The following is an 11,925-nucleotide window of genomic DNA, read 5'->3' as shown; positions in this document are numbered from 1 at the left end:
ACTACTACCGAGAGGACCCCCCCATATTGAAAACGCATGCTCGGTTAGGGCACCTGTTCAAAGAGCAAGCCTCAAAAGTCATCCCTAGGACCACCTCTAGGAGCTGCTAGTGGTTTAAGTCTACACTGTCCCCTCATTTAATTGTGACACGCCAGTAATGGATTTCTAGTCTATGAAAGAGTATTTGGGCTGTGTGAATTTACAATGTGCAGGTGTCTTCCTGGCTCCTCCGCCAGCTCTGTTTCCTCCTCTTGGGCTGTGTGTGCCGTGATACATTCTCTTTTCTTTCTTCTGCCACCTCTTTTCTTTATTTGGGTTGTTTCTCCTGAATCTGTGTTCATCTGATATGGTCACTTGCCGATGGGATACTTCAGCTGTGGTTTCTATAAAGTTGCCCAGGGAGATTTTCTGCTCTTCTAAGACTGGTGTGAATGGTGCCAGGAATACTCATGCGTTTCATGACTAGCCCCCGAGTGCCAGCAGCTTTTCCTTCCTTTCCTCTTCTTGTTTTTCCTCTGACCAAAAGTGACCACTAGCTCACTGAGATGGGGCTCACCTGGCTAACGCAGCTTGGTGGATATAGCCCTGGGGGATGGCCACCTTCTGCCTTCCACCTTTTAATTCCACTTTTGTGCCAGCTGCCCTGCAGACCCATGCTTTGATTCCCTGAGGCCAGACTATTGTGTGCCAAAAGGGCAAGACCCCCGCCCCCCAAGGCCTGTCCTGCCCTCAGCCTGTCCCTTATTGTGACATTTTATGGAATCTGGCCAAGTTGGCTTAGAAATTCTTTTTGTTTTAATTCCTGCTGTCTTTTCCTAATGTCTCTTTTCTGAATTCAAATCATGCAGGCAACTTCTTTAACAGGGCTTTTGCCATTTCTAGTTTTGTAGACTCCTTTAGATTTTATGAAAATATCTTCATCTAGGCAATAATCAGACTGTATTCCTTTTAATAACTAAAAAATAAAAATACTGGGGCTGGGATTGTGGCCCAGAGGTAGAGCGCTCGCCTAGCATGCACGGGGTCCTGTGTTCGATCCTCAGCACCATAAAAATAAATGAATGGAATAAAGGAAATTGTGTCCAACTACAACTGAAAAAATAAATATTTAAAATAAATAAGTAAAAATACTCCTAAAATTTAAAAATCTTTTTTCCTAAAGGAGCTTTAGAATTTTCATCACAGACAATATGTTTTCTATTTTTCTTCTATAATAATAATAAAACAGCTAACTTATTTTCTCTGTTAAAATTGTCACCTCCGTGTATGACTATAAAATTTCCCATTTGCCAAACTTCCCGAATATGACATTCTAGCCATATATTGTGAGTACGACATGGTCTTGAAGAATTAGAGCAAGACATTTGATTTCCCTAGTCTCCAAAAACAGAGAGCTGCTGGGTAGCTCAGGGGGACTTTGTGGGACAGTCCGAACAACTCCAAAAGCCGTTCTCAGCATCCAGCTCCTAGGAGGGACTTCACTGATACCTTAAGTTTTGATGTCATCTTTTTTTAAAAAAAAGTGAGATTCCTTTTGTCAATTCTCCCACCCTATGGGGAGCAGGGGACATTGCATAAAGGGACAATGACCAGCTGGGATCTGACAGCTGTGAGGAGGTTCTGTTCTGCTGAAGTAGCCTCCAACTCCCAGACAATGCTGCCGCCTGCTGGTCAAATCAAGGGATTGCAGAAGTGCTGGATAAATTAATTTCTACACTTTCTGTCTTCCCCTGTGGAGAACAAATATTTAGTTTTGTATCAGCCCTACTTTATTTTACTGCATTATAATAGATCCTGAAATAATTTTCATAAACTTAGGGCAAAGTAAAACATACTGTTGGACTCCTGCAATACTTCAATACTGTTTGGATGTAACCCATAGCTTCATCACAATGGAGAACCATATATCTTGTGGTTTTGTTTTATTTATTTATTTATTTATTTATTTATTTATTTGTTTGTTTGTTTGTTTATTTATTGTTATTGTTGTTTCATAGGAAGGGTCAAGGAACAGTTCAGAAATAGAAAAGAGCAGTTTTCCACCCTTACCTTTCAATAGCATGTAGTGCTTGACTTCTGCCTCCTAACCCACATAAACACATTTTTGTTTCTACAGCAAGCAGTAATGAAACCTTTCTTTGATTGGTAAATCCTGTGTCATACTTACAATAGTGAATTTCTGCAGTTCCTCTTGTGATTCCATTGAAAATTAGACCCTTCTCTATGGGGGACAAAAAGAGACCAGCTGCCTTTCTGTGGGTCACATGGTTCTGATTGTCATGATTTGACAATGGCTGGGCATCTGTCTCAAGTGTATGCAATGTCAGGGAGGCTGGGAGAGTCCTCACCTGTCTACTCCAGACTCTGGAAACTTGACGACCCTCTCTGCTCCCTGTACCAGCTAGCTGTGAGCCCAACAAAGTTCAGGAGGCCGCAGAACTTGGCCCCGTGGTTTCACAGATTCCTGACTGGCTGAATTGTGTGCATTTGAAATGAACTAGAAGAGCTAGAAATTGTCACTTTCATCTTGTTTGCTTAAGACACACCCACTGTCCATCCGTCCATCCAGTATTTTTTTCTGATAGTTAATAGCAGCAGGTTTTTGAGCAGTGAAGATTTAAAATATTGAAAGTAGAAAAGGAAGGCACTAAATAGATTGTCCTGCATCTAAAAACATAAGAATTGATTTATTTGAATGGCTTAAACTCATGGTTTCTCCCTTATTTTAACTATTCATCAAAGTTTAGCCTCAGTGATTTTTCTAACAGTCTAAAGATGATCAGGACTAATTTTTGTGGTTCCTCCCTATTTAGAGACCAGTTCTCAAAGAACTTTGCCCTGGGCTAGAAGATGAAAGCAGGTTCATATATAAACAATGCCAGTTTGGGGTTAAGATTTCCTGAGGAGAAATATTATTCAAGATGTTTGTGGTAAATATTTTTCTCATATCATTTCTTAAAAACATTTTTAGTTGTAGATGGACATAATACCTTTATTTTATGCATTTAGTTTTTTTTATATGGTGCTGGGGATCAAACCCAGTGCCCCACACGCTAGGCAAGCAGCTCTACCACTGAGCCACAACCCTAACTAACCCTTTCATATCCTTTTTAAATGAAAACTACAATGCTTCCCAAACCAATACTGATTAACTCCACACTATTTATGAAAAAAAAAATCTGGTCTTAAAGAACTATTTTCCCATAATCTAATTCCAGAATCCTGGATCGGTGATGAGTAGTAATTATTGAAAGGCAGCTGTGTGGTAGGCTTGGTCCTACTAGAGTGTAAATGAAGGACTAATAAATGTGAGAAGATACCCCCTACTATCAAATTAGACCCTTTTACTCTTTCTGGACAAGAGGGATTTGTAATAAAACATTACAAGGTCAAGCCTTTTTATCCTTGAATGAAGAGAAAAAAGCTAGGGTTCCTGCAATTCAATTCTACTTTATGAGAGAATGCGATAGATATTTGTAGTGTATTAAATACATGTAAATTCTTGACTTTGAGGCTATCACAAGCATAGACTTCCAGGATTTGTACTGCACATTACCATTTAAGACAATTCAGTGTTTTGGAAACTGGCTCAAATCCTTTGCAAACAACACATTTGACACAACCAACCACTTTAGACCTAAGGGTCTGTAAGTAGACTATTTGCCAACCTGTCCTGGTTTCTCCGCTTCTTGAGTAACCCCATGTATAATAATGCTTGCAAAATGCATCTAAGTTTACATACTGTAATGCATATTAAACAGCAATGACTTTTGGCATTTGGGGGTATTTTTTGTTTTTCTACTCCTGATTCTAGTGCTGGATGTTTCTGAACAGAGGGTGGTGTTTTCCAAAGAGCTACCTGTAAGTCAACTGCCTTCTGATGCTCAGTAAAGTCTGGAGCAGCCTTGGCTTCAAGACTAAATCCTTGTGTCATCTATGCAAAATCTTTTTGACTGTGTCAAGCTTCTTTCCCCACTTGTAAAGTTAAATGTACCATATCTGCCAGATCTGATACAAGAAAATTTTCAAGACAGAAATTGAACATGCTGTTACAACTAAATTCCTCCAGTAGATCACATTCACCTTCCTAACACTGTCTCACCTGGGTTTCTTTCCTGCTGCTGGTTTCTTTCCCTTTTCACAGGACTGGGAAGAGACAGTTGTCAGAAGCTGCATGACATCTTGGTTTTGTTTTACCCAGTTCCTTTCTTTGTAACTGAGACTATTATTTCCACTATAACAAATATAAGAATGCTTGTTTGTTTTTGCATTGCTGGGGATCAAACCCAGGCCCTGGAGCATGCTAGGAAAATGCTCTACCACTGAGCCACTCTCTACCACAGTTTTTTATAAGGACATGTAGCATTTGACCCTTAAACAATTAAAATAGAAGAGTAATGAGTTAATAAAAACTTAAGTCCTTTTTAGGAAAATAAGAACCCTTTTGTAGGCTAACAAACAGCAGAGGATACACATCTCTGTCACTTTACTGGGGAAGGGGGTTGAACACATCCTGCTCCAGGGCTGCTGCAGTTAAGATGGGAAGCTCACTTTATCTTGTGCCTCAACTGGAAGACTTGGCTTTGCATAGTACCAAGCATTCTGCGTTGGTAAAGGCAATTCAGAGCAATCCCTGGAAGAGAGGAAAAGACTAACACTGATCATCAGTGGACATTTAAAAATATTTACTAATTGTCTAGAAACACCATTTCTAAGAACTGAAAACAATTGCTCTCCACCAAGTTGTGCACATAGATACCTTTGATCAGTTATGAATCATGAATAGTTGATACTGCTCTCAATACCAATGTTTCATCCACTTTACCACATTTGCTTTTTAATTTGCTACTTAATGTTGCAATAAGAGCATTGACAAAAATGAGGTAACTTTATGGTCCAAGCATTAGCTTAGGTTTAAATGCAGTTTTCTAATTTATAATCCTATGTTTTCCTCATGATTCACATTATTTCATCAAAAAGCCTCACCCCTCGGGGGTGGCTCCTCGGGGGTTCATAATGGCACAAAATTTAGGTCTTGCCCTCTACTAAAGGGATAGAATTAACTTTTAAAAGGGGTGATGTTTGGTGCAGGAAAGAGAAAGAGAACAGGGAGAAGGGACCAGTAGATGACTTACTCTAGTCCCTCCCTTTCTCCAGCAGAACAGAGCAAAGATCAGAGGCCAGGGGCTTCCCTTTTCATAGGACTGGGAAGAGACAGTTGTCAGAAGCTGCATGAGGTCTAGGTTTTGTTTTACAAATCTGATCTTTTAATCAAGAGGATCTTATTCTTTGGAAACATAGTGGTCCCCTGGGGCCACAACCCCTTTCCCCTTTGAAAACCTAAGTTCAAATTCTCTTAAGTAGAAAACTGAAAGGTTTAACTTATCTGCCAAGGCCAGCATGTAAGCAGTAACCACTCAGGAAAGCACCAGTCTGGGGGGACAGGCCATACTTCAGTCCACATCCTGTATGTCCTTTTTTAAGTTCTTACCTTTAAAGAGAGACTCCAATAAAAGGAACATTTGCTTTTGCAGATCTTTATTATTAATTTGAACCATGAAAAGAAATGATCAGTTTGAGTTTTCTTCCACCATTTAAGGATGTCCTGATACTGGCTTTGAATTTCAATAAATGTAAGTTAGGCAAACACCCTTTTGCCAAATGTAGAATAAATCAAATGGGCTTCCCCCTCCTCCCCTGCCAGTTAGGACTAAGGAATTCAGCAGGAAAGTGTCCCTGGCTGGGAGAATTATGCAGCAACACCCAGCATTCTTAGCTAGAGGTCCATTATGGCCCTTTGAGGACTGCAAAGTTGTCTGTCCCAGTGAGAATTAGAAAATACATGAAGCCTTTTCTTGACTACTATCCAGTTCCTATTGAAGTTTATTACTGCTAAACGATAAGGTTCACATTAAGTTTACATATTTTTTCCAGTTCTTAAGTTTCAGCAAATACCTGAATCATGTTTTACTACCTAAAAATTTAATGGAAATGCCTTTTAACTTTCATACCACTATGTATAGCAATTCACATCCTTTGGTGTTCCTAAATGCATCTCTGTCCTATAGGTGTGGTGGGGATTAAGCCCTCATACACCCCACATTTACCCTGACCCTTTGAAGTAGTACCTGTGGCATAAGCTTGTTCACGCTGTGTTTACCCAGTTCCCCCTACCTTCTCAGGGGTTACCTCACTGGAAATCAACATCTGATCAGTAACTGAACCTTTTCAGAGCAGAAGAGAGATGACCTTTAGAAGTAGACCTGTGGAATCCCTCACTTTCTGGTTGAATAGCACAAGACAGGTATTATGCCTTATCTGGAAAACAGGGAGACCTATTTTAGAAGGGTGCTTTGAGGATTAAAATTTACAAGTATCGCTGGGCATCCTGGCACACACTTGTAATCCCAGTGACTTGGGAGGCTGAGGCAGGATTGCAAGTTCTAAGCCAGCCTCAGCAACTAAACAAGGCTCTGTCTCAAAAAGGGAGGGGGGGCTGGGATGTACTTGGTGATAAAGTGTCCTGAGTTCAGTCCCCAGTACCAAAATAATTTTTTAAAAAAAGAAGAAAAAGAATTTTGCCCACATAGGTTCAACACATAATAATTTCTTTCCATCCAAAAAGGTTGAGAGATAAGCAATTAACATTCACTGCTGACAGTAAATGGTTTATTAATCTTTTCCTGAGGTCCAGATACATTAAGTATGCCTAGTTCAGGATAAGGACATGATACCCATGATCTTAACTTTCAACATTAATTTATCAACCTTAAGTCCAGCTTATATATAACTTTTAACATTAAAAAAAATCAAAACAGAAAATGTTTCAGGTGGTGGTAGGATTACTTTGCATGTTAAAATGAAGAATGTGAATAGAGGCAGACTTACGAGGTGCTCAAATTTTTATTGACTGAATGAATCTGTACAGCCACGCAGTCTCTTGGAAGAAAAATAGGCTAGGAACCTATGGCTTGTGTAACCTTCAGGAATTGTGTCAAATGCTAAATTAAAAAAGCTGGCCCTAATTCAAAGTCCCTGGTTCTTACTGGGGTTCACACATACCCACCACCACCACCCCCGCTTTAGGCAATAAGCACTGTAACCTAAGTGGAAAGAAAAAGATCCACACCTTCCCCATAGAAAAGGAAGATGGATCTAGTGTCAGGCTCAATTAGACCCAATTGTGATGGCTCTCCAAAAAGGAACAATGCAGCTTTTGTGATATGTTCAAGTCTTAAAGCTTGGAAATTTTACAAAACAATCTTAACCCAAGAGAAACCTGGGTTCTAGCCCTCTTCCTGGAAAGAGATGCTGATCCAGGAAAGTTTGATACTGTTCTTATCAGCTCTCGCTGGGATCAGTGCTTTTTTTGGTGTTTAAAAAAAGGAAAAAAGTAATCTCAGAAACAACTTAGACAAACCTATGTGAAACCAGGAATATGAATTACTCCACAACTAAGAGCATTTATACTCACCAGTTTCCACAGCTCAATCACTGGGTGTCAGATTATTTGGTTATTGTCTACCAAAGGGAACTCTTTGCTAGAATTGTTGGTATTCATTTATCTGCATGAATTCAGTCTAAGAACCCTCAACTGAGTGGCTCGAGTGTTGGAAGTGCTTAAAATGCAAATGTACAAGAACTCCTGGCCAACCTCCCCAGCCCCCAGGAAAGTGCTTCAATGCAGCCAGGCCTGGAGGGGAATGTTAAAAAGAGGGGTAGAACTGCCCTCCTCCTTTCCACTGGGACCCTCACTCCCTCTGGGAGATTCAGTATGCATGACTGAGCGAGGAGCAGGCAAGGACAGCAGCGCTCTTTTAACTTTTCTGAACAATGGCTTCAGCTCCCTCCACCCTTCACATCCTCCCCACAGCCGCTCTAAGAGTAGACACCCTTCTTTCTTCTTGGCCACCCCCATATCTCATGACCCATTTTTTCAGTATTACCCCTAGATCTAATTTCCACTCAAAGAAAAACTGGTCGTTTGAGGAAACTGTGACTTTTACAAGTCGAATTTTTTTTTAAAGTTTCATTTTGTTCAGTTTCTTTAAATTTCCATGTTGACAGTTTAAAACCAAAAACTATAGAATTCTCCACTCTATCACATTTCTAGAAATGGAACATTATTTGGGTGTCATTAGTAAACCTTACACAGAATAAATTTTTAACCATGAGCTTGCTCACTCACATAGAATGCACCAAATCTATACCTTATTTCCTTCTATCTTAGTGTACAAAGAACACCTCCTACTTTGGCATGTACCCAAACACACAATGCCTTAAAAATAATTCACAGATACAAGTTTTTTTTTGTGCTTTTTTTTTCAAAAACATACTTCATATTTCCTCTTTATTATATAAATATCAGTTTAACCTTTTAATGTAAGAATATAAACGTTTTAAGAGGATCTTTGTTATTATTTATACAAATTCACAAACAGTACAATTAATTGATAAAGGTCTCTGGGTTTCTTTAACTCCATGTTCTCGCATGTTGCTGTGGAGGATTCTAAAAAAATAAACAAACAAAAAAAATCCAACAAAAATATACATCCTACTCAAAAGCGATTTTTTTTAAAGCCACAAGTCCCAACCCCCACCAAAATAAAGTCATCTATTCCTCCATTTAGAAACGGATCTTTTTAAAACCCACAAACTCCCATTTTATTAACAGAACACAGATAAGACATGAATTTCAGTCTCCTCCCCTTCACATTGCCGGGGGGGCCCCCAGGGTCTCTGTAGGCCAACTCTGCTCTGTACTTCCAACAGGAAGCCTCACTGTGTGACCTTTTTGTGGAGAAACTTGGAAGAGGGTGAGGGTAGGGCGTAATTTGCATATATAATAATCATTTTCAAGATACAATCTGCATCTCAAACAAACAAAAAAGCAGTTCAACTCTCATTTCTCCCACACATTTGTGCTATAAATTAAGTCAAGATTTAAGAACACAGTTGGGTCCTCAAATCCCAATGGACAAGGAGAAAAAGAAAATTATAGCCAGAATGTAGAAGTAGGACACACTGGGTGGATGGAGGTTGGGAAGAAGCCAAAACAAAAAGATGTACAAACCCAATGGGCATCTTTCCAGTCTAGGCACAAAAATGTTTCAGTCTCAAAATATCTCTCTTGTAGAATTCCAGGGCTTCAGAGAAAAAAGTAAACTAAAACGAGGTAGCCAGACATATATATATATAATATATATATAATTTATATATATATAATATATAGAATATATTCAGCAGAAAAAAAAAGACCATGATTTCCAATTTCTTCAAAAAACTAAAATAAGGAAAGCAGATAAAAATGAGTGTTAATAGCCGAGTACTGTAAAAGGAGAAGTGATGAGAAGAGACTGGGATTAGTTACAAAGTGGAAGAAGGGTGAAAGGCCGTTGTAGTTGGGTTTGCTTTTTATACATTTCAAAATAATAACCAGATCACAGTATTCAAACGAAAGCTTAAGTGAAGGCAGACATTTTCCTCAATTCCTCGGGGTGGAGAGGACTAGTCACTCCCCACCCCCACCCCATTTACAAATGCCAAGCAGTGGGGATACAGTAGCTGAAAACAGTCCTCCATCCCCTGCAGAGAGAAGTAGGTGAGTGAGTAGCAGAATCCATTTCTCCATCCGCAGGGAAAAGGAGAGGAAAATAGGGCAGTGGTAGAAGAGGAACCCCGAAGGCAATGGAAAGGGGCTGGTAGCAGGGAGGGGCGTCGGAGGAGGAGAACTGAGCTTGGGCTTCATGTCGCTGCCCTGTCTCAGCCATCGCCATGAACTATGTCTAAATATGCGAGTGGGTGTGTGGGGGCCGGTGGTGGGAAGGGAGGGTGTACAGGGCAGGACAAGGGGAGCTGGTGCTGCCGCCCTCACCTGACCTTCTCACTGTCCGTCATTTGCCAGAGTCCCAGGTTGAGTACCTTGAGGCAGGGCAGCTGCGTGATGCGCTCCAGGCCGCGCTTGGTGATCCGGGTACAGCCGTACAGGTCTATGCCAGTGAGCTGGCTCAGGTGCTCAGCAATCAGCTCCAGGCCCTTGTCCGTGATGCGCACACACTGTCCAATGTTGAGCGTGCGCAGCCCGTGCATCTGCCGCACCATGCGGTTGATGCCATCATCACTGATGTGGCAGGAGCAAAGGGAGAGGGACTTGAGGCCGTCCAGCCCCTGGGCTATGTAGGCCAGACTCTGGTCCCCCACTTTGTCACAGAAGGACACATCTAACCCCGAGAGGCGCAGGCTGCCCATGGCTAGATGCATGATGCCTGTGTCACTGATATTGTCGCAGGAGCGCAGGTTAAGGCTGCGTAGGCTGCCCATGTGCGACAGGTGCAGAAGGCCTGCGTCTGAGATGCCCCCACAGAAGCTGAGGTTGAGGAGCCTCAGGCCTGTCAGCCCTCGGGAGATGTGCTTTAGAGAAAGATCCGTGAGCTTCTGGCAGTCCTGCAGCGTGAGCTGCTCCAGGCCCAGGCAGCCCTCCGCCGCGCTGCGCGTCATGCCGGCCAGGTGCCCGATGCCCACGTCCGAGAGGTGGCGGCAGCTGCGGAGATTAAGGCTCTTGAGGCGCTGCAGACCCCAGGCGATGAGCAGAAGGCCGGTGTTGGTAATATTGCTGCAACCCCCCAGCTCCAGCACCTCCAGGCCCTTGAGGTACTGGGCTATTCGGCCCAGACTGCTGTCGGTGATCTGCTTGCAGAGGCTCAGGTTGAGGGCACGCAAGGAGCCGATTTCCTGCACAAATGCGTGGCCCAGTCCGTTGTCGGTGAGGTTGTAGCAGCCGCTGAGGTTGAGGCTTTCGATGTTGGCCATGCCCTGGATCACGTAGCTGAGGCTGCGGCGGAGGCTCAGGATCTGCACACGGCGGATGCCCCGGGCCTGCAGGCTGGGGAACAGCGACGGGTTGGCCCGGCGCAGGTGCAGCTTGGCCTCCACCCCTCGCCATACCGACTTGTGGTAGGCGGCGTCCCGCCAGGCCGTGCACACCTGCGCCGCGCGCCCCTTGTCCCGCACGTCTAGGTAGCCGAAGATCATGGCCAGCAGCTCGGGGAACAAACACGAGATGTGGGTCTCCATCTTCCTCCTCCCCCCTCCGCGGTGCTGGGGGGAGGAGGCGCGGGCCCGGCCGCTCTTGCCCCGCGGAGGCGACCAGCGCGGTCCGCCCCGGCCGCCGCCTCGGGCCCAACGGACGGCCCCTCCCCGCCTTCCGGCTCCGGCCGCCGCCGCCGCTCCTCCTCCTGGTCCGTCCGTCCTTCCTTCCTTCCTGCCGGCTTCGCCTCCCAGCCCTTCCCTCCCCCCGCCCCGGGCTCCGCGGGTCCTCACATCCCGGGCGGGGAAGGTGCCTCTCACTCCCGGCCGCCGCCGCCTCGGCTCTAAGCACGCCGCGCTCCGGCCGCGCTGCTCCGCCGGCTCGGCAGCCGCCGCTCCCACGCCCCCTGCTGCATCCTCCGCCTCCTGACGCCGCCGCCTCCGGCCGCCGCCGCTGCTGCGCGGGCCGGCGGGCCGGCAAGGGGGCCCGGGGCCGGGCGCTCGGGCTCCGGGCGCTGGGGAGGCTTCCTGCTGCCTTTGTCTCTCGCCCGCTTTTCAAACCTCCCAGCCCCGGGCCGCCCGCACTCGGCCGCCCAGGCGGGGGGACCAGAAGGCCAATCCGGGCCACCGGGCGCACGTTCCTTCTCCCCCCGCCGTCCGCGGGCAGTTGGGAGCTGCCGGCCCCGGCACGAAGGACGCCGCGCGGCCGGCAGCCGGAGCACCGCTCGGCTCAGACCCCAGGGCGAGCAGGCGGGCCGCGCGTTTGGTAGAGTCCGGCACCGACCCCTCGGCTCGACTGTTCCTTCGCGCGTTCCCTCCTCCCTTTCTGGCTCCCCCCGTGCGCGCCCGCGCAATGGTACGAGCCTGCGCTGCCGGAACTGTCGGAGCCGTTACCCTGGA

At 44.9% G+C, this 11,925-nt stretch overlaps 1 protein-coding gene across 1 annotated transcript; it reads right to left on the bottom strand.

The window, feature by feature from the left end:
• Positions 1-8,351: 8,351 nt before the first annotated feature.
• On the bottom strand, positions 8,352-11,420 carry Fbxl14 (F-box and leucine rich repeat protein 14). Its single transcript, XM_026411070.2, has one exon. The coding sequence runs from the start codon at positions 11,071-11,073 to the stop codon at positions 9,871-9,873; it is 1,203 nt and encodes a 400-aa protein (XP_026266855.1). The 5' UTR covers positions 11,074-11,420; the 3' UTR covers positions 8,352-9,870.
• Positions 11,421-11,925: the final 505 nt, after the last annotated feature.

This window comes from Urocitellus parryii, chromosome 5 (assembly GCF_045843805.1).
Source record: "Urocitellus parryii isolate mUroPar1 chromosome 5, mUroPar1.hap1, whole genome shotgun sequence".
NCBI classification, from domain to species: domain Eukaryota; kingdom Metazoa; phylum Chordata; class Mammalia; order Rodentia; family Sciuridae; genus Urocitellus; species Urocitellus parryii.
This window is presented reverse-complemented; position numbering and strand designations above follow the sequence as displayed.

Bases quoted from the DNA above. Each gene is read 5' to 3' on its own strand.
- Fbxl14 (XM_026411070.2), bottom strand. From the start codon at position 11,073: ATGGAGACCCACATCTCGTGTTTGTTCCCCGAGCTGCTGGCCATGATC.